This window comes from Myotis lucifugus, unplaced genomic scaffold (assembly GCF_000147115.1).
Source record: "Myotis lucifugus unplaced genomic scaffold, Myoluc2.0 scaffold_130, whole genome shotgun sequence".
Classification (NCBI taxonomy): Eukaryota; Metazoa; Chordata; class Mammalia; order Chiroptera; family Vespertilionidae; genus Myotis; species Myotis lucifugus.
The window spans coordinates 1,604,131-1,628,105 of record NW_005871178.1 but is presented as its reverse complement, the minus strand read 5'-3'; the positions used below and the strand labels follow the sequence as shown (position 1 = coordinate 1,628,105).

General features: G+C 34.3%; 1 protein-coding gene across 1 annotated transcript in view; it reads left to right on the top strand.

Moving 5' to 3' along the window:
* RFX3 (regulatory factor X3) overlaps window positions 1-23,975 on the top strand; it is a 234,089-nt gene that overhangs the window by 164,633 nt on the left and 45,481 nt on the right. The window contains exons 8-10 of the mRNA XM_023758439.1: window positions 1,598-1,672; window positions 9,104-9,285; window positions 13,608-13,727. Coding sequence (XP_023614207.1) covers window positions 1,598-1,672; window positions 9,104-9,285; window positions 13,608-13,727 — 377 coding nt within the window. The remainder of the gene's footprint in view (window positions 1-1,597; window positions 1,673-9,103; window positions 9,286-13,607; window positions 13,728-23,975) is intronic.

Genomic DNA, 23,975 nt, shown 5'->3' with positions numbered 1-23,975 from the left:
ATCCAATTTTAAATTACTGATTAATAAACCCAGGCATGGATTTCTCCTTCATTGTTGCTCAGCTATTACATTCCTGATAGTTTTGACCTTTCATCTAAATGTATAAAATTAAACGATACAGATCATATTATTTTTATTTAGTACACTGCACTCTAACCTCAAAATTTTCTCCCTCAAACTCTAATGAAACTGTAGGTATTTTGGCAAATTAAACTTTTGAGCAAATGCTTCCTAGAAATGATTGAAAGTTACTTCAGCTTTTTAAAAATGTTTTCTCTTTTAAAAGAAGAGCATTTATTGATGCCCTTTTAAGAGCTCCTTTATAATTTTACAGTATAACATTTCAGTGAAATGTTTGTTTACTCATGTTTAGGAGAAAATTATTTATATTTGAGACCGAATGTCTGTGTATAAAGTATTCCACCACTAAGAAATTTGAAAAAAAAACCCACAACTTTGATATGGATATTGCCATACTTTCTCTTTTTTTGTGGTGGGAGTTGGAAGTTTATTAACATTTCAAGGAATCATTAATGTCCATAACCAATGGAAATATAAATAAGTTATCTTACTTTAAAGGATTAAATATTTTTATAACTTCTTATATTGAATTATTTATTTGATCCGATGGTAAAAATAAAAATAATGATATGGATTTTTTCTCTTAAATAATATAATGTGATTTTTATTTAACTTTAGTTAATATTGTTAATATAACCTCATAACCAAATACAGAGTGTTCAGAACCAAATTATAGTACATGCTTTATAGTAGGAGCTGATGGATAGATATCTCTAAATATGAGGTTATTGGGAACACATCTCATATCATTGACACCTGCTACTTAATTAAGGTGTTAGATTGCTCCTGTGCTGAGATTACATGGAATGAAACCTTCTGTGGTTGTCCCTTTTCTTTCTTGGCTCTGAATTATTTTTCTCTTCTATGTTCCATTTCTTCTGTCATTTATAATAGCTCCTCCTCACCACCACATCCTAAAGCATAATGTAGGCACCCTGATTATATCTTAATGTTTGTTCATACTAATGACCCTCCACTTCCAAATTTTAATACAGGGTTAAGAGAGTGGTGGATAGATTTAATAGTTTTTGAACATTAATGAAGGTGTCTTTGCACATTTGCATTAAAATACTAATGCGTATTAAACAAAATCTGCACCATAATTTTTATTTTATGAGAGAATAGAACAGAAATGAAATACTCTTCAGGTGGGAGAAAATTTAGGAAGGGAGCTTCCAATCTCACATCTTGATTTATGAAAGTCAAGAATGTTTTCTCAGAGCTGGAAAAATCCATTGGGGTTCCTGCTCCTCTGGTCTCCATTCTGATTATAATTAGAGAATGTTTTTTTTTAAAAAAAGGTTTACTTTTGTAATTGGACTTATTATTGGTGTGCATATTTTTATTTTATTCTCTGGGGGTGGGGAAAGATGGTGGACACACAGTTCTGATGAGATATTCATTTGCCACCATTCAAGAAGAAATTGAACTTTAAAGTCTATCAAAAATTCTCTGGGGAGCCTTTTATTACTATCTTGTCTTGAGCCCTTTTTTTTTTAATGACATCTATTATCAGATTGAAATGGCGATTGAGACGCTGCAAAAGTCTGACGGTCTGTCCACTCACAGAAGCTCTCTTCTCAACAGCCATGTAAGTTGCCTCTTCATGTAAACTAATCTCTTGCTTGTTCTGCATGTGTTGCTTGCTTCTAAATGCTTGTTTTATTTATTTACTTATTTATTTTGCTTCTTAACCTTTCTTTCTCAGCCCCTAAGATCTCTATATCACTTAATGGCTATTTTGTACAGTGGAATATCTAAAAAGTAGAGTCCCAAGTATACTGCTTGACTAGGTTTTTGTACTGTTTAATAACAAGTTGCTATTTTATTTGTAAAATGTAATTAATGGGAATATTAAACATTTAAACTTGTCTATTTTAATATTTATTTACTATGAAGCAAATGCTTATCTGCATCTATCTCCGTCTGAGACAGAGATACGATTATGTCTACTTGTATGTCCAGTAATATTCTTTAAGTGGAAAAAAATATTATTAATGCCAAACCCAATGGTAAACTGTTTGAAAATGACTTGCTTATCAGAAAGACTATGTAAGATGGGCAGGAAGCTGCTTAGAGAAGCTCAGGGCCTAAAACCTAAAGAAAAATGAAACTGGGCCAAAAGAAGAAATGAGGCTGTAGATAAGCCATAAATTGCTAATACTTGAGACAAAACAGGAATAGTGTTACTATTTCTTGAAGCTTCTAACTGTTATCTGATGCAGCAGCACTACAACACTGGTAAGTGCAAGAGGAGTGATGATAGTTTTCTGGAACTAGAAACATTGTCATCTAATGTTCAAATTTTGAGAAACCAATGAAAATACTGATTAAAAATTATTTTGTTAACCTGATTTCTTACTAGTAAGTAAATATACCTATGAATTAAATGTTTTAGATAGATCTTCTGCTAAATTAATATCAATGGCAATATAGTAAAAATTAGTTTTCCCTCCCAACTGACAACATGTATATTCTTAAATTTAGAGATAAGTTGTTATGATTTTTAAAAAATTTTCTTCATATTTCATGACTGAAAAGTCCAAAATTAGATTACCCAAAATAAATTTTAGAAATATAATTATTCTTTTAGTAAACCTAAAACCTTTGGCTAATAGAAAATAAAATTTCAGAAATACCATTATTCTTGCAGTAAATCTGAAACCTATGGCTCAGAAAATGTTTTCACTGTGCTTTTTAAAGATTTGAATTTTAAGATTTAAATTTTATATTCCAACACAACACTAAATGCTATGTATTTACATAGTTGTTTTTAGATGAAGTACTTTGTCTTGTTTCTTTTCCAAGAGGAAGTATCATGGCAAATAAAAACAGTTTAGCCAACTTGGAGAATGCCTGCAATTTTTGGTGAAAATTTTAGATATAACTTTTAATATAACATACTTTTGACCCTTCTTTTTTAAACACTTTAAGGAATATAATTTTTTTCCTTTTCTGAAAATTTGTATGCAATGTGTCATTCTTTTATAGGTTTCTTAAGTATATCCTTTTTGTGTTAGCATGAGTCTGTGGCTGTGGGTAAAGACTAATTTATTGTGTCATTAGGTTATATGTTTTTGGGGGTGGTGGTGACTAACTGGTGTTTGTGGTTTGAAAATGGCACATGAATCTGTTGTTCACTTTTAGTCAAAATATCCAGGGACTCAAGGAAAAAAACCACTGATGTTTCCAGTTATCTTTTTTGAAAATCTAGAAATCTAAGTTGTGCTTTGATATTCAATTCGCATTTTGTTTTCATTTCAGGTATATTGTTTAGTAAATTATATGTTTAATTTTAACTTGAATTATTCATCTTAGTATTTTCATGAACAATAATGTGGGCATAAGAATTTTTGTATAATTTTATTTGTTGATTTGTTAGAAACTTTTCGAAGAGGTTGGGGTTTTTTTGAAATTATTATTTTCTTCTAGAATCTGTGAAGTAATATTTAGAGTTAATGAACGTGTGAATTAAGCTGCATAAACAACAGTTAACTGTTTGTTATGCTTTGGCTTCATTCTTTTTATTACATAGCATGACATATCTTCCATATTGTTTACAGCTGCCAGAGTCATTTCAGTATGTAGAAAGAGTGGGCGTAAATGTTGCTAATGCAGTAATAATCTTTCTCTTGATGTCCTGATTCATTTTATTACACTTCTGAGGTACAGTTACATTCATTTAAAAGCACATTTATAGATAAGTCTTTAACAATCAAATGATTCTACAAATGGTCTGGAAAGAGCAGAGAAAGGATCAGTGTTCTGACCAGTCAGGTTTCCTTTCTCCCTGAGCCCAGAAGACCCTGTTGTCTTTCTGTTCTTAGGAAGTTAGTAATGCTCCTAATTCTTGTTAGATTTATCTAACAACTAGAGTAAACTACTGCATGCATTCTACTTGAAAACCACCGGCTAACGGTATTTTAAATTCTGTTAACCTAATTGGTGATTTTCAGTTGTGTAGAAAAATTTTAGTAGAGAGGTATTTTAAAAATGAAATATTGTTAATAGAATCTATTGGTTGTCTCACTGCACAAGACTGATATAGAATTATTTGAAGTTTGTGGGATTCTTTGAAGAAGACAAGAATTCATCTTTATGGTAATAGTTCTTTGATTGATCAGTTTCTACAAAGGGTCAATTTCATTAGACAAAAAGTTAAAAGAAGTTGTTGATAATTTGTGTCCCATATTTATCAGTTTCTAAAGAAGGATCTTAATCATGATTTTTAACTCAAAATTTGTCATCATTCTATTTTGGAATATGGACCTGAACAGATTTCCTATTTTCTGTTCATGCATTTGATTACTCATACTAATTCAGAAAATTTCTATTAGGGTTAAATCAGAAATAATGCTCTCAGAAAAATCCAACTTGATTGCTTTGATTTTCATCTTTCTGCACATGAGACGATGGAGTGGGGTATTCAATTTTGTATCCCTTTTTCAGCATATCCTGGAGAGTCTTGGGTACTGCTGCTCTACTTTTTTTTTATATTTATTTTATTGATTTTTTTACAGAGAGGAAGGGAGAGGGATAGAGAGTTAGAAATATCGATGGGAGAGAAACATCGATCAGCTGCCTCCTGCACACCTTCTACTGGGGATGTGCCCGCAACCAAGGTACATGCCGTTGACCAGAATCAAACCTGGGACCTTTCAGTCCACAGGCTGACGCTCTATCCACTGAGCCAAACTGGTTAGGGCATGCTGCTCTACTTTTATAATTATGTTGTTATCATCCAAGTTGAAATGCATGTCTGACTTGTCTGTTTTATACTCTTTATGATGTCCCACCTGTGACAGTACAGTTATACCAAATGCCATGTTTTATTCTATTAACAATAATAGCATAGTTACATTTATTTCACTAGTAGCATCTTATAGACAAACAGAAAGTATGTATTGATAAGTGAAAATTCCAAGAGTGTAAGGATTTTATGTTTTGTCCACTGATGCATCCCTGGTGTCTAGAACAGTGCCTGGTACATAGTAGATGCTCATTAAGTATTTGCTAAATGAATGAATGTAAGAAACAAGTAGTAGAAGGGAACAGGCCTTATTTTACCTCCAGTATTCTGAGTACCTTTACCAATCAAGTATACATTTATTTGGGAACTTATATGTGCACTAGAGGCTTGGTGCACAAAATTCGTCCACTGGGGTGGGGGAGGGGTCCTTCAGCCCCGCCTGTGTGGGTCGGGCCTAAGCCAGCAGTCAGACATCCCTCTTGCAATCTGGGATCCCTCGCTCCTTACCACCTGCCTGCTCGCTGCTCCTTAACACGCAGCTCGCTGCTCCTTAGCGCTGCAGCAGAGGAGGGAGAGGCTCCCGCCACCATGCTGCACTCACCAGCCGCAAGCCTGGCTTCTGGCTGAGCAGCGCTCCCTCTGTGGGAGTGCACTGACCACCAGGGGGTAGCTCCTGCATTAAGCATCTGCCCCCTGGTGGTCAGTGCGCATCAGAGCGACTGGTTGTTCTGGTTGTTCTGTCTTAATGGTCGCTTAGGCTTTTATTACATAGATTGTTTTGTTTTCCAGTATGCTTCATTGGGTGTAGGTGTGAATATTGTTGGTAGAGAGAGGTCTTCTCCCTGCTCACCATTTGAGTGAAAGAATATATGGTCACTCTATCATTTCCCCTTGTGCCACCATCAGATTAAAAGTAGATCACTGTTTCTTTTCCAAACAATCTAATCCTTCGAAAAATCAAAGCCAAGGGTGATATCATTTATCTCCATGTTTTTAGAATAGTACTTTTAATTTCACTTTTTACATCAGTCTGTTAGTATAAAATTTTTTATTTGAATGTTTTTATTTCTAAATTTTTTGTATGAGAAGATGTTACAGGTAAATGATGCATAGTCTGTCTAAATCAAATTAGAATATTCTAATTCTCTTCATTGAAAACTTTATTTATACTCCTTCTCTGTTGTAATTAATATAAATTGGCCTTTAATGGTTTAGATTGTATTCAATTTGTGATATTTCAGATTATAAATTTGAATGTAGAAATGTTCTTAAGTTAATTGTTCCCAATTTTCACATAATGTTCTTTAGCATGTGCATTTTTTAAAAATTCCACTTAAAGTACATAAAAAACTTTAGACATTAATTTTTATACACTTTTCACAATCTAGCAAATAATTATTTCATGACTTTTACTGGTTTTAGCTACTGAAATATATTGAGATCAAAGCAAAACTTTATTCTCACTCACCCTTGACTTTGCTGTACTGTGAATCTAAGTTATGGTAGGAATAAGACTTGTAAAATATATATCATCGGTAAACTGAACTTAAAATGAATCCTAATGTATAAGAATTCATCTGGGTGGAAAATGCTAAATGTTACATTTAGATGTTAATTGGAGAATGCAAGATGTATTTTTTTAATTTGTCAATCAGTATTTGCCTTTGGGAAAAATAGGACCTATTCACCTTCCTTAATCTACCCTGATTAATATAGGTTAAATGTAAAGGTTGAAAGATGCAATTATCTTGGTTTCCACCCTTACAGGAATTTATGTTAGTTCATTAGTAGGATAATCAGCTTTTAAAGATAAAGGTTAAAAGTTTCTATGGTATTTTATGGATTTTTAAAATCACAAGTGTAAATAAATATTTTATAAAACACCTTATAAAAAGAATAAAAGAAATAGTAATAGTTTAGTTCTAAATTATTTAATGTTAAAGATATTGAACGTTAGTGTCAAAATACATTTTATTAAACACAATACCCAAGGAAGAAATATATCTTATAGCAGGTATCAAATTATCCTTGGGCAGTGCATGAAGTGTTTGCCTTTATGTTATACTTAACTGTCGGGTTTCTCTTACAATAAAATTAATCCTTCCTTATACTATGTTTTAGACTCAAATGTCTGATTTACAGTTTTATTACTGGCAAAACTTGAAGGTTAAATAGCGGCATGTAGAACACAGATTATAATTCCCAGATAAATCTCAAGAGTTATCTGGTGGGACCTAAACCAGTCTCCAGGTACACAGTGAATTTGCAGGGGCACTGCCCCAAGGTGGTACAGCCATCGGCTGGCTTCCTTGCTGGAGCAGCCATGGCGCAGCACAGCCACCACCATCCTTCAGGGCTTTTACTTCCACTTGACTTCCTTCTGCTTTTCCAAAGTGAGTCTAGGCCTCTGGCAGGAACTAAAGTTCCTCCTCCTGCAGACAAGGAGCAAGGGAGTAAGATGCAGCTTTGCTGCCAAAATTACAGGTGCCAGAGTACCCACCCTTGGGGAATTTTTCAACCAACTAATCACATATATTATACACATATGTAAGTATATGTACACATGTTTATTTGTATGCACACACACTGATATGTATTACAAACAAATTTGGATTTTAAGAAAATGGGTTTAGAAATGAAGAATCTCTAAAAATGTAAACCCTTATAAAAAGAACATCAGTTTGCAGAACAGTTCACTATATTTTAACTTGTTTAGACATTGCGGAGAACCACATAGCCAATCCAATAAAAGCTTTATTTTCTCTAAATTATTCATTGAATGTGACTAATATCATTTAGACTTCTGAGTATTTTAAAGTCAACCTTTGCTGTAATTATCAGACTCCTTCTGTGAAAATTTTTCTTCATTTAAAAATGGTTTAACTCTTTTAACATACCTTTAGACTCAGAATATTTTATATTGAACTTTAATTTTTGTACTATATTTTAGTTTTATAAGAGACAATTTATGATAAAACCCTCAAATATTTTATTGAATTTGCTTTTTCAAAGTCTTTAAAAAAAATTTGTCTACAAGATCATTTTATTGATCATGAGAAATTAGTAAACTCTCATTTTTAGATATTTATCTTTACCGTCATGTAATTAATATTAAAAGAAAACTAGTAAATAGTTAAGGCTGTGTACAGAAATATTCCATTGAATTGCATGTAAAATATCAACTCTTTAGCATACCTCTTATAATTGGCGTGGAAATTTTGATGAGACAAGTAGTGTGAAATACTTGTTGCCGTTGTGGAAATAATAACTGGCATGTTAGTGCTCAGGAAATGTTGGAAACCAGACTCAAGTACTGAGATAATATATGACTTTAAGAAAGTCATTTAAATCTATTTTAGTTCTCCTTTTGTAAATAAATAAATGAACAAATTAATAATTTAATTTTTCTAATATTAAAACTCAATAATGCATACCTAATTAGCTTTTCTAAAATTTTCTTGCTCATTCTATACTTTAAAGATTTTTTAAAAAAAATATACACAGAGCAACATAAAACTTTAAAATAAGAACCCTGATTGAGAAAATATTGCTTTACCAACTGCATTATGAAAATTTCCAAAATTATGAAAAAGCAACATAGTTTTAAGATAGAAAAATTTAAATGATTCCTTTTCTTTACATGTAACTTTTTAGCCAAAATCTAGTGAGTTTCTTACCTTCTGGGGAAGAAATGACTGACTTTTTTTCCTTTTTGATTACAGAATTCTATCTCAGTAGTTAATGCCATTATTGTATTACCTTGTGTAAGTAAATTAAATAAGTAATTAGAATTGTATTAAATGACTAGAACCTTAATGTAAAAACTCATACAAGGAAGCCTGCTGTTCATGTGTTATAACAAGCCAACTCTAACAACATATGTGCCATACTGCTAGGTTTGGAACATACTTTGTTTTGTAACAATTATAAGTTATTTTTTAGACCAGTTAATGGAATTATTAGAATTCCCTGAAGAGGTGTTTGTCTTCAAAATAGCAATACAGAAAAAAATATTTTCTCTCTACATGTGTTTGAATGTTTGTAGGAATGGAGACGGCCTGAGGTCATAGGGATGTACAGCTATTTACATTTCTGAGAGTTTTCAAAGTCAGACCACACTGGCCTCTGAATTACAACAGTTTACCCTATTACAAGGCTTGATGGCGATCCAAGTATTTCTGTATATTGCACCTTCAGATGTTGTATTTTAGCTTGTGACCTTCCTGTTAATCGTCTGGTTTCTCCGTGTTGACTCTGTCTTGTTTACACTAGCTCCAGTGGCTGTTGGACAATTACGAGACAGCAGAAGGAGTGAGCCTTCCCAGAAGCACTCTATACAACCACTACCTGCGACACTGTCAGGAACACAAACTGGACCCAGTCAATGCTGCTTCTTTTGGAAAATTAATAAGGTCCATTTTTATGGGACTACGAACCAGGAGATTGGGAACTAGGTTAGTATTGAAAAGTAAGATCATAAATTAATCTCTCTTTTTCAAATTACAGTCGTTCAGCATATTGTTTGAGCAAAAGTACTTGATTATAGATACCAACATATAAAGAAGAAATACAGAATGACCTCAGTATATAAACCCCCACAGGGAAAAGAAAGGTCATTACTCAATAAATACTACCCAACCACTGAGGCATCCTCCTAAACATCAACTGAGCAAAGCTTTGAGGAGAGCTGGTTCTCCAATCACATAGAAAGTGGCAAACAAGCCTGTTAATGCAAGATTCACATGTGATCCTTTAAAAGTTAATATGTATCACTGTCTTCTCTTTTGAACATAACCATACTAAAGATGATGAGTAAAGTAACATATTAAATGGAAAATTGTCTATCTCTTGACTCTTGAAAAATTACATTGAAATGTCTGGAGTAAGAAATTCAAGCTGAGTTTTTCTCATGTCATTTCTAGAGAGCAATTAAAAATCATTTGGTGAACTTGAAAAATATGGGTGTTTTAAGCCCTGAATAATGACATGGTCCTAATTAACCTCATTTTAGCCTTTTTAAACTCTTGATTATGAAACCATACATGTATGGGAGTAAAAATATAGTTTAGTTTTATTGCATGGAAGCCAAAAATGTGAAGAAGACTCTTAGTTTTTCAGTTTGCTTCCTTGTCAAAATATGATAGAAATAATACTTAGAACTGTGGAGCTTCATTTTTACTTTTTCTTTTTGCATGGCACAAATTTTAAATTTTATTGGACTTTTTATAGGACCATTAAATACTACTGGACTCTATGTCCAGAGTTTTGAGATGCAGACCTGTAAGGGTGAGGTTATACAGTAAGCAACTCACATTTAGGGGCTGCCCAGTGAAACCAGGGACTGATAACCTAGTTGCAATTGTTGGAAAAACCCGTTCAGGACTGTACTGAGTTTCCTTGGTTGCTGTCAGCAATTGCTCCTTGACTTGCCTGTACCAGGAGAAATAGCAACAAGACAGGTTAACTCTTTGGCTGGTGACAATTGATGGTGGATCACAGGCAGGAAACCTGTCTGGTGGCTGAACAGTGCATTGCAAAAGTCTAGACGCAGAATGGTTATTTCATATCTTAAACCCTTTCTCCAAACTACTTCCTAGATACTTTCCTCAAACAGGGTCAATTTTACTTTTCTATAATAACACAAATATTTTAAGTAGCTGGGCAGAAAGATAGGGATTTTTTAATTTCCTAAATCTTACAGAAATCCATATTAAATAGTAAAATAGTATAAAAATAAAGGTGCTACACTATATAACATTAGATGATCTACCTTTAATTAGTTTCAAGTCACAGTTTCATAGTATCCTAATAAAGGGTTTTTATTAATATTCTTCATAAAGTAAATAGAGCCTTAGTAATTGACCTTATAAATTTATGCTGAAAAGAGTGGTGTGTCAATTTTATTAGATTTATAAGTTCTGTATGTATTCAAAGTGTGAATCATTTCTTTCTGTTGCATTTCAAGTGAACTATTTCTGTTGCTTTCGGATTGCTGGAGGTTTGTTTTTCTCATAAGTGTATTTTCTTCTAGGTATACTGGTTTTCAGTCCCTTGAAAAAAAGCTTTTTGTTTCTTGAGTATTATTTCCCCCCCAGAAATCATTGTTTGGGACCTAACCTCTTATCTTCTAGCTAATGGCTCAGTAGTTAAGCATACTGTGCCAATATTTTGAAACTCTGGGCTTTATTCAACATTCTAAAGCTCTATTGTGCTTCTTTTGTTACTGAAAGGGATTTCAATGGATCCTATTTTGAAGCTCCATTCAAATCTTAAAACACATCTTTAAAATAGAAAGTGACAAAATTAGGGTTGTTTGGGTTTGTGAATGAGTAGAATCCATACTCTATAAGTGCATATTGCAATATTGCAGCATTTACTTTCTGGTATTCTTTTTTCCCTCTTCTCACTGTGTAACAATTATGTCTTCTGTTCCTTTTAAAATTGTTATATAGTATTTATAATTAAGGATGGAAAGCACAGCCCAGAAGGATAAGGAGAAAAGAAATCCTGTGAGGAAAGTTTAAACAAATGCTGTGTTATGAAGATAGCAGAGCTCTCGTATAGAAAAACTGACAATGGTAGGAGTCACAGTACTGAGTCTTTCTACCATGGAAACTGAATTAGCTCTCCTTTCTACCTCTAAACCAGAGAACAGAAAGAAAATCCATATAAATCATGACACAAATTAACTCAGATAATTTTTTAAAGCAAACTGTATGTAGAACTTTTATTTAACCAGCAATAAAATTAACTGGTGAATTCATTCAAACCAGAACCAGACATTTTCTCAAGTTTTAGAACTAGCTAAGAAGTAAATGAAATCGCCATGTTTCTAAACCAAGTCAACTGAAAAAGTGCCATTTGTAGACCCCATTTACAAATTAAGTTTAATCCAAGCCCATGGGACATGCTGACCTGCCCCATGGCCAGTGGAAAGGAAAGAACCACCTCCCCTGCCCCAACCCCAGCAAATGCTGATTTGTAAGAAACTGGACACTTCCTCTGCTTTGTGGTCTCACAAGACAGACACCATTTCACACTGTAGCCCTGTCATTGGCTGTATCCCCTGGTTAATGTCTGCTGCTTCTCACCCTGCCACGCCTCCTTGTCATTCTCCACTTCCTACAGAGAACGCTACTAATGGGGTTTGTATTTTTTGGTTTTGTTTTTTGCTCTATTCTGTAGTGGATTTTGGAGACATAATATAATCTCTGCTAGTGGAAAGCTTTTTATAGAGGCATTAGGTTTTCACACTGGTTCATTTTGCAGGAACTTTATAGGTACTCAGATGCCCTACATTTTTAAAAAATATATTTTACTGATTTTTTACAGAGAGGAAGGGAGAGGGATAAAGAGTTAGAAACATCGATGAGAGAGAAACATCGACCAGCTGCCTCCTGCACACCTCCTACTAGGGATGTGCCAGCAACTAAGGTACATGCCCTTGACCAGAATCGAACCGGGACCCTTCAGTCCACAGGCCGACGCTCTGTCCACTGAGCCAAACCAGTTAGGGCTGCCCTACATTTTTTTAAAGCTAGCAATATTATTTATAACAAAATTTTAATATGTTTTCTTATATTTAGGGTTCATCTAATATATGTTCTTTAATTTTGGAAGTAAAATTCTGTTTTGTTTGGTTATCATTGTTGAACTTAAGTAACCATAATTCAATGATATCCATTGATATTCATGTTGAAATTCTCCCACAACTTTTATTTATTTATTTTCCTATTTTATTTTTTAATTGAATTCATTGAGGTGAGATTGGTTAAAAAGATTATATAGATTTCAGGTGTACAATTCTATAATAAATCAACTGTACATTGTGCTGTTTTTATATAAAATATTTAATCCACTCCCCTTGCATTTCTTGTTATAAATGAAAGAAAAAAATTGAAAGAGTACTGATGTCTTGCTATATATAGGGTTATGAAAAACTATTTTCTCTTTGTAAAAATTCACATATTTAAAATGTTATATTTGCAAGAATTTCACATCTCATTCAGGGCTAAACTTTGTCATTTCTAATAACAAATATGGTCTTGCTCCTGAGCATGGGTAATGGTGACATTTTTATTCCAGGTGGAAATTTAACATTTTCACAGAGAAATTTCCCCATGTCTGTTGTGACACATCTTATTCAGCCTGCAAAACTAATATAAACCCATAAAAACAGAGACTAATAAAATGTTTCAAAATGAGTAAATGCATGCTTCTTTTTAGGTTTCAAAATATTAAATATAATAGACTTCTCCACAACATCTTGCATCAGTGAAGTTATCTTCATCATCCCTGCAGTAATAGAACTTGAAAAATGTAGAACTTACCTAAGAAAGGTAGAATTAAGATTTTTTTCTGTTGGTTCTGTATAAACTTTTTATTATAAATTATTCTTTAGTGCTCAATCCTTTATCCTGTTAATAAATTTTTGTTGGCCAGAATTTTTTCTCACTATTACCCTTTCTAAATTAAATTTAAAACATAAATTTTAAAATAAAATGTAGTTTAAATGGAATAAGTGGATTATTTAACAATATTTAAGAGAAAGTTTATAAGGACTTTTTTTAGGGCCTTGAGCCAGTGGATTTAGAATCTTATTTTGATTCCTCAAATGTATTCACCATCAAAATATATAAGTATCTAGAACATATCACAAATATATAACATTAATATGCTGCTTTTATATTTTTTTCCAAATGAAGTTATATGGACATCCTATATTATATGATTAATGACTTTTTGTGTCTCTAATGTTTGTTGTTCTTTTATGAAGAGGAAACTCCAAGTACCATTACTATGGGATTCGTGTCAAGCCAGATTCCCCTCTCAATCGTCTGCAAGAAGATATGCAGTATATGGCTATGAGGCAACAACCCATGCAACAGAAACAAAGGTAGACTCTGCAATTGTCATTGACATGTCAAAGCTATGTGTTTCTTTAGATGTTTGGTCTCCTTTTTTTCTGAACAAATACATAAGTGTGAAAGAATGTCACTATTGTTGGCATACTTTCACGACAGACAGTTCTCATATATGATTTAGAATTTTATTCATCCTGCCTATTTTCCAAATCTTTCAAAATTACTTATCAGTCAGCCTGTTAGGCCCTTTTAAGTTAAAGGTGACATCCCAAGCTATCCAGATAGGGAAACTAAACACAAGCATAAAGAGCACACCCAAGCAAGTACCAACTGGAGAAATGCGCTTCATATTCATGAGTTTGTTACCTGCAATTCTGTACATCCCTCGAGCCATTCTTTTTGACACAGTATAAATTCTTTCAGAATGTTTGGGATTTCTTACATTTTATTTGAATCCAACTTTCATAGATGTAGAATTGTAGGTATTAGAGCTGTAAGAAAGCTCAAGCATTCGTGGATGGCTGGATGGGTGGGTGGTTGGGTGGATGTATGGATGGATGGATGTATGGATGGAAGGAAGGAAGGAAGGATGGATGGATGAATGGATGGATGGATGGATGGATGGATGGATGGATGGATGGATGGATGGAACCATAGATCTTAGAATTGAAGATACCTCAGTCTAGTCTGGCCACACAGCCTTGTGACAATCAAAGCATTAATAGTCCTATTTTTCAATTAAGTCTCAGATCAAATGATTTACATAAGCCCATGATGCTGTTATACAGCTGAGGGCCTTCTAGTCTCATGTGGCTTATATTACAGTTTGTAGTAAATAAAATGAAAGATATCTCTATCTCTCCCTCTCCCTCTCCCTCTCCCCCTCTCCCCCCCCCCTACCGTGTAGTACAGCTGTGGCAGTAGTTATAATTTATCTTTTTCATTGAACATGCAGAATTAGGTAGCAGAAAGAAAGTCTACACATAGGTAACCAGATAATCTGCATCATTCTGCCTAATCCATTGATCAATGATTAGTCCCTTAGCCATCAGAAGTATTAGCTCTAAGTCATTGCTGGAGAAAGAATATATCACACAGGATTCCCTTTTCTATTTTGTCAGCAAGTACTAATTGAATTCAGAGAGAAGTCACAGCCCTTACCTTTGAGGAGTTAAGAAATTAGATGGGAAAGCACATGTTTGGGTGTGGTTTTTTTGTTTGTTTTGTTTTATTTTGTTTTTTAAGTAATGCAGTATGAGAAGTACTAAAATAAAGCTTTGATCAAGGACCTATTGGAATACAGAGGAATTTTTATCAAATTATTGGAGAGGGGGAACTAGGAAATTTCATAGAGAAAGTGCTATTTGAGTGGGGATTTAGAGGAATCAGAAAGAGAAGAACATTCAGGCAGAGGGAATAATGTAAGCAAAGTATAAAGGGGCAAAGTTCACGATGTCTTTGGTAAATGCTCTGATTTGGTGAGGTTGGCATTGCAGAAGAAGAATTGAGAAGGTTGAGTAGTTTAGTGGGAAACGAGATTTAAAAAGTAGTTTGGATCTGAGATTAAAGGATTTAGTTGTATATGAAGTTAAATTTGTTCTTTGTACAGAATATAGCTTTGAAGTTGTATAAGGCTTTGAAGCAAAACAATGAAACTTTCAGATTTTTTTCTGGAGAGATGACTTTTTGGTTTTAGGCTAGAAATATGTAATGGGAAGAGACTAGAGATAAAGTGGTTTTAACACAGTCATAGTTTCTAGTGCAAGTGTCCCAAACTGAAGAATCAGGACAAGATTGGATATGATGTAAAGATATCTCAAGGGATTCACAGATTCTCAACCATATTTTTAAAGTTGCTGATCCTTATTTTTTGAGGTATAGTTCACGAAAGATATTAAGAAGGTCTCTGGAAAAAATAATAAAATAAATCATAGAACACTAGCACATAATGTGTTTGGAGATAGAGTTTGTGTGAATTGTAACAAAGTGTTATTGTCTTGGGTTATGATTTTTTTCACCTGTTATGGCAATATTTATAGCTTTTAATTTATGAGGTCTCTGCACTCATTTATAGCAGCACTACACAGTGGAGGTGATGGTGCAATCAAGAAGAAAAAGTTTGATTCAAAAATAACACATGCTCAAACTTAAATATGAAAAAAGCTTAATGAACTGCACCTAAGACAGCAGAAGCCAATTTCTTCCTGTGATATAACTGCAAATAAATCCTACCAAGCAAATTGTCATGGAAATGGAAGCCTTTAAGATACATTCTTTATTTTAAAAGCCTGGGTTAGGGAAGCAAGACCTAAGATTTAACAAAGGTCTCTTAATTAAAAGGTTCCAGAGATGTGAAGTTTAACAAGTCATATAAACTCTACAATCACAGTATAGTAGTAAATGTTTTTTAGAATTAGATATAATGTGGATGTATTTAAGAAATGATGTAAAATTTTTAGTAATACTAATAAATTGTGCCAACTTTAGTTTTTACTTTCTCATGAAATAAATGTTAGACGACCAAAGAAATCCTAAAATTTCCTGTAATTTTTTTTTAATTATAAAAGTTTCGGGTTGTAGACATTTGCTCTTGGAATGGTGTCTAGCTAACTGATTGCAGTGTTAGTGTTATCAACTTCACGGATCCCTCATTGGATCAGCAGGACAGAGGGAGATTTCCCTTGTGTCTGAAGGATTCTATCAACTGGCAGCATCAATGGGCCTGAAGTGAAGGCAGATTGCCCATTGTGCAGAAACACTTGGATGGGAGAGGAGAGGTTTTCTCCCTAAGTCTGAATGTAGGCATAAGAGCATTTGTTGTAAACAATGGGAAAGAGCACGTCATTTGTTTTATGGCTTAAATATGAGATGATTCCAAAACTCAAATGATTCCATTGAATATATTAAAATTCACATAAGAAGAGATTGTCATTCTCCTGTTAAAATACAAGCGACATAGTATTAAATATCCTATATAATAAAAGGCTAATATGCAAATTGACCAAACAGCAGAACGGCCAGTCACTATGACACACACTGACCACCAGGGGGCAGATGATCAATGCAGGAGCTGCCCCCTGGTGGTCGGTGCACTCCCCCAGGGGGAGCGCCACTCAACCAGAACCCGGGCTCACAGCTGGCAAGCACAGTAGAGGGGGCGGGAGCCTCTCCGGCCTCTTGTTTTAGAATATTCAAATTGTTTAAGTGCCTCAAGATTTATTGTATTCATCTATATGTGCACATCTTCCATAGTAGAAATGTACGTTTCACGTATTCTTATATTAAGAAAATTCAAGTATATTCAGTGATTATTTTGTCAAATAAAAGGGAAGTTTTAGAAGTCATTTTTCTGATAAGTTTGAAATCATAGTAGTTGTAGCAGAAGTAATGATCTGATCGCTGTTTTGTATTCCTTTATAATTGTTAGATCTCCTTTACATATGGTATTTCATTTGACTATTTGATAAGGTAGTAGAGGAAAATGCCACTTATCTATAAATCAGATTTCCAGCAACACCACCATAAGGAACATAGCCATGAGTCAAGAAATAAATGGAAACAGCTTCTGATTGAAAAACAGGTGTCACAGAGCCTGTAGTTTAGCTTACTTGAGAAGATGAAGCCATTCTCAAGCTATTTACCTAAAATATAGAAGCAGATTAGAGCCCACTTGATTCACATAAAATCGTGAGATACAAAAGCAGGCAAGAGGAAATATAAGTAGACAAGGGTCTTCTATTTGCTTTGGGTTATTTAACACAGCAGGCTGCACTCTAGTAGGTCCTTTGAGTATCACTCTAGTCACCAGAATCTAGTCTAACACAGTTTAATAACTGGCTAATTGATGGAATTATAGGTGATCAAGAAGAGGTAATGTACCCTGGTTAAAGAATCAGAAGACTGTATAATAGTTGTTTTTTAATACCTTCTGCTGAAAATATTTTATGTGAAAATAACTTACATGCTCACATGTGGTAATCTTTAGTTTCCAAGGGAATTCACCCATAAACTATTGTTTACCATAATTTATACAATAAATAAATTAGATTTTTTTAGAGCAAAATGGAGATCAGTAATTTTTAGAGCTACAAACTAAGTAAAAATGTTTGTTGCAGTTTTATTTTTAATATTTAAAAGAAGCACGTAGAGGGTGTTGACACATACATTTTAGTTATTCTTCCAAATCCCTGCAGCAAAAGTGGTGGAATAGAGCCAAGTGCTTTTGACAATGTGCTTGGCTGTGTTTGATCCCAGTAGCCTTCCTCAAAATATTTAAACTGCAGTTATCATTCCTTCAACAAATACTTAACAACCAACAGTTGCATACCAAATATGCCCATCACATCTAAAAGAGATATCACAGAATAATAGAATGTTAGAGCTGGAGGGAAGAGATCACCTAGTCCAACTCATCTTCTTGCTGGGAAAACTGAAGTCCATAAAGGGTAGACAACTTATCCAAGGTCATAGAGCAATCAGGACTAGAACCCAGTTCCCTTGTATTTATTCTTAGATGAATTCCACCTTAAACAGGTAAGATAACCCAAACAGAAATGTACACCTGTAATAAAATGTTTGCATATGTAATAAAGGAAAAAAATCACACTTTAGTATGTCCTAAATATGTGAGGGAATATGTCATTTCCTCCCTCTTCATATGGTCTTTCCATAGGAATTGGATTCTGTGAAAAAAGGAACATTTGTGGCTCTGGGGCGGGGGAAGGGGAGATAGAGGCCTATTAGAAAGATGGTACAACAGTGCTACTTTTGCTGTGGCCGTAGACAGATGTGAAAGCATGCATGTTTCTCAGAAGAGAGTGAGGACTAGAACCTTTGTTATTAGAAGACCTTTCTTCATCTACTTGTCATAGACAAGTGAGAAGGCCCCTGTATTTAACATTGGGAGGTATGGGTTCGAGTACAGGCTGCTTTGACACTTCTGCAGTGTTGACGGAACTTCACTGAACCTCGATGTCTTCATCTGCTAAATGGAAATGAATAATAGACTACCTCACAGAAGGCTTTGAAGTTCAAATGGGAAAAAAAGTATATAAAGTGTTCTTATACCTGGAAATATGCAAGTGTTAGATAAGTACTAGTTGCTATTATCATTATTATACTGGTGCCCTAGAGAAAAATATTTAAGAATAAGGCTGTTTTGGATAAGAATGAAGCCTGGCAATTGGGCAAGCGTGGTTTCCATTTCTTATACCTCTAGGCCAGTGGTTTTCAACTTTGATTGATGTTAATAGTTTACAGTTCTTTTCCTAGACTATGAATTCCCTGGAGTCCCTTCAGAGCTAAGCACCAAGGGCTGGTAAATTGCTCTGAGGCAGCTGAGGGTGGCAGGAGTTTTCAGTAGGAAGATGATCAGTGCCTGGGCATTTGGCTTTTGGAGACAAATAAAGAATCTCAGCTTGTAGATATTTAATCTTCACTGTGCCACTGTAGCACTCCCTAATGTAAAGATATTTTCCATTGAAGACAGAAGAATCATAATTCAGTTAACTATTAACTATAGTAATTAATGTAAAGTTTGATAATACTAGGAGTCACCACTTATTCTTCTATGAGCATTTATTGAACATTTGAAACATTCTGCAATAAGCACTTTGTATGCATGATTTTGTTGGGCAAGTACATCGTTATTTACTGTTAAGGATACCGAGGCCCATTTAATTTTGCTAGATGCAAGAACCTCACTAATTTATTTTTTCCTGGATAAAGCCTCAGATGCCCTTTTTTGTTTTTGTTGCTGTCTTGGCAATAGGAGGAGTCAGGTTGTTATTCTCCAAATAAAGGAGTGGGGGCATCTATCTAGAATCAGTTTAACAGAAGGGCTCAGCTATAGATAAAAGAGCTGTCATGAAAGTGTCGTGCATATTTGTAACATGACTAAATCAGTTCTATACAGTTAACTCTAAATTATCTATGCTAAGAGGAGTCAGTGAAGAAATTCATGAAATAAGAGAACCCTATCTGCCTCTTTGCACATTTCATCCTCAGCACCTAAGAGAGCACTGAGCATATTGTCAAATATGTGTTAAATGAACGAATGATCCACAGCTTTCATTTTAGCCAGTAGCTTCAACCTTCTCCTTTCCCCACCTCTCCCAGATTTTTTCCTAGAACTGCTGTAATTAATAAAATTTTCCTTCTCCCTTTGCCCAATTATAGATGTAGAACTAATGAAGAGACAAATACTCTAAGAGCCATCAATAAGAATTGAAGAGACGGAGTAACTCGCATTGACCAGCAGGGTGGATGTGAGAATCCATTTAGATACAGACATATTCAGTGTGACATCAAGGAGTTAGTTACTATTCGGAAAAAAAAAATGGCACTCTTAACATTCACTATTTTCTCTGATCTGTTCACATTTATATCATTTGGTTCATTTCAGACCTCAAGTCATAGAAACACTTTCTGGGACAATATTTCCAAAGAGAATTTCAATATTCCAATAAAAAATTTTAGCCTCTTGCCCTGATTATGAGCTCAGTATATAGATTTGTTCATGCAAATTAAGTGATTGCATACTGTCTAGAGTTTTACATTAATGATGACTCTATTTGCCTGTATAATTCAGATTTTGCATTTGCATTTTTCACTTCAAAGGTATTTTTCCAAATGTTCCATTTAGTCTGTTGAAAGTCCTTCCACCTGGTACTGTTCATTGCAGTGGTTCTTTGCCTTCCTTTGGACTCCTCCGGTGTCTGTCCATGTGAAATTATTGACAGAATTAGATATTATTTTACAGTAGAGTTATAGCTGTCCAAGTTCTAAATAACAGCTAAGACTAACCCCATGGTGAAAGATTCCTAATAATTTTCCAGATTTTCTGTGTTAGTGACAGGTTTCATGCATGCACTCAGCTATTAAAGCATTAGAGTTTCTTTGATTTCTTAATCATTAACAACTTTAGCTCTGATTGCCCATGGAGTTGCAAGCTGTTAAAATTATCATTTGCCTCTCACTGACTTTGAAACCAAGAGCTGTTTCTTCGTTAGATTGCAGCACAGGTCTTTCTCAGAGTACAGGCAACTAGGGAGTGCTAAGAATCTACTATAAGGAAGCCTAATCTAAAAATAATGCACTTGTAAAATAAATGGGAAAAGGGAGCGAGTTCTGTTGTTTAAAAGATTACTAAGCTGTTTTGTTTTTTAAAGGATTCAACAATTTTTTTTCAGTAAAAAGTACCTCTGGTTTTTACAGTTTATAATTTAAATGGCGATAATTTTATGAAAAAGGTAGAGACAGGAAACCTGAAAATGATTGTTTCAATTCTAAGACGTCAGTTGAAATTCAACTAGAGTTAAGAGAATGTTGAATTATCATGTAAATCAATAGATTATAAAAAAACTGTGCTGGAAAAATTCTATTTATATGCAGCCTTTTCAAATCCATTCCCCTATATGCCTATAGTAAATGCTCAATTAATGTTTGTTACATTGATTTGATATATGTTAAGATCAATTAATAGTATGTAAAATGAAATACGTTACTCTGAGCATTCATTTATGCATTCACCATACATTCAGAGGTATTTACTTATATTCCACATGCAGTTTATTGAAAACTGATGACAATTATTAAAAAAAGGCTTATCTCTAATGTTAGAGATATACTTCTACAGAAGTGGGCTGAAGGAATTTATATCAGGCCAAGAGGCTCCTATGGGCTGGTGCTGTGCAGGCTCCTTAAGAAACATTTCAGAACTTATTAAAAGATTCAATTCCTAAACCCCATTCCCAGGATTTTGTTGGGTTGACCTAGCATGAGTTTATCATTTGAAATTTATGGAAAGCTACCCAGATACTGACATACCTAATATGCTAAGTGTCCGGTCATCCTTTCAACCAAAGTGCAATATGCTAATGATATGCTAAGGCCGCTCAGCTGCTCACTATGACATGCACTGACCACCAGGGGGCAGACAGTCGACTGGTCAACCAGTCGCTATGACATGCACGGACCATCAGGGGGCAGATGCTCCAACTGGTAGGTTAGCTTGCTGCTGGGGTCCTGCCGATCGGGACTGAGAGAGATGGGCCAGACATGCCCTGGAGCCCTCCCGTGGTCCCTCCGGACTGGCCAACTTCCCATGTCCCTCCCCAGCCCCAATTGTGCACCGGTGGGGTCCCTCGGCCTGGCCAGTGCCCTCTTGCAATCTGGGACCCCTTGGGGAATGTCTGAGAGCCAGTTTTGGCCCGATCCCACAGACCAGGCCGAGGGACCCCACTGGTGCACGAATTTGTGCACCGGGCCTCTAGTAATATCTATAACTGTTTCTTCCAAGCAGAATCAGTTACCACAGATATTTGTTTAGTCTATTTTTAATGTTCCTATTCTTGACTTCCTGTTAAACTCCATCTTCCTCTGGGAAGACCCAACCCTCTAAGGTGATGGCAGGGATAGGATTTTTTTCTTAGAGCATCAGGAATATGAACATCTAGCTTTCCTCAGTCCAATATTTGTGATTTCCAGGAATTCCTTCTAAGTACCAATGTAATGCCAGACAATACACTGTTCTACCACATGATTTAGTAGTTAAAGCAGGAAAAGCTAAAGTTAGCACTACCTGGAAGCTGTCTCATATTTAGCTCCCACTAATACTGCTCTTGTACATAAACCATACTCCTGTGCTTCTTGATGTCATTCTTTATGGCACAGACCCCTACCAAATTTATCCCCATACCTTTCTCTGAGGAAGTACAACATAATGTTCTGGCTTATAAAGAGCCTATCGACAGAATAACCAAGAATGGATACACGTAGTGCATCTTTGCCTGATCCATTTAATCCACTATTTACCTTGCTACCCTTAATTTTATGATTAGAATAAAAACACTAATTTCTCAGTTCTATTTTCTTTTTTTTCTTTGCATCTCCTATATAAGTTTTGTATTTAAGTACTGATCTGCAACATTTCTCCAGAATTTACCAACTAATTTTCTTTTTCCCCATAAACTAATATTGATGCATTTTTCATCTCCTGTGTAATACACTGTACATATAATCAATGCTTCCCACTCAATATCATTATTATTATGTATAATCATGCGTTAATTATAATGAATTATGATTTTGAGTGCTTGTTAAAAATATAATCTCTCTTTCCCTTAGGAACGTTCATGTCTACATTTTTCTGAGGGAGCAGATAATTTTACTTGTAAGCTTGCAGGCTTGCTAAGTACTGTGTGCAAGAAGGTTGTGACATAGCATCCATTCTCTGAAAACTCACAGACTGAAAGAAATATGTCATTTCCTTTTATTTTATGGTTAAATTCCACTTGTCCTTGATATTTGTGCCCATTTGTGAAGGACAAAGGAAATTTGTTAAGCATTTGTGAAGGATCTCATAATTACTCACTAATCCTATGTTAAAATTTAATATATTGAATTCTATAGGAAACATTTCCATTTTCTCTTCTTCAGAGTATAGGAAACATTTCCATTTTCTCTTCTTCAGAGTAAATAATTCAAATTCCTTTAACCACTTTTGTTTACTAACTCTGTGAATGCCATACTTAATTAACTTAAATGAAGAAACATGGTTAAGCAATTTTAGCCTATTTTATATAAAATATAAAATTTCATAGCTGGTAAAAGGAGGGTAAAATCAAATGACACCTGAGATGGCTCAAGGAGGACAGGAAACTCTGTTAAATTTATTTACTAAGAATAAAATCATTCAAATTTTCTAGACAGAATGAATGGTTAGCAACTTCCCCACAGAAGTACTCAAAGTATTTGCCTCAGAAAGATTTTTTGCCTGGCTAAGATAATTTTTAAGGAGGAAAATAAATGAAAAAAATTCCATTTTTCATAAACAGCATTTCTAGAACATCACATTACTATCCCTTCTGCCACTTCTTGGTATGAACCAATTGAAAAGTACTTTCCAATGGTTTTTCCATTAAATAAAAGAACATGTTTGAGTTCTTTTATATCATTAGAAAATAGCAACCAACATTTTGCTGATGTGGAATCATCACTAAAGTGATAATAAGGATGAAGTATTGTTACCCTTTTTTCACTTTGTTCATCTTCTGACTTTATTTTTGTCATATAAGAAATAAATATAAATATCATTAGGAATGACTTTGCAATTTTTCTTTGAAGTTTCATTTATCTAAGTTATAATTAATAACATTCAAGATTGAATCATTCTTTAAGGCAACTAAAGCATTAGTTTGTATGATGTTTCACCAGGTCCATTCATTCTATATCTGCTGCCATCTTTGAGTATATCCTGTTCATGTATTATGGACATTGTT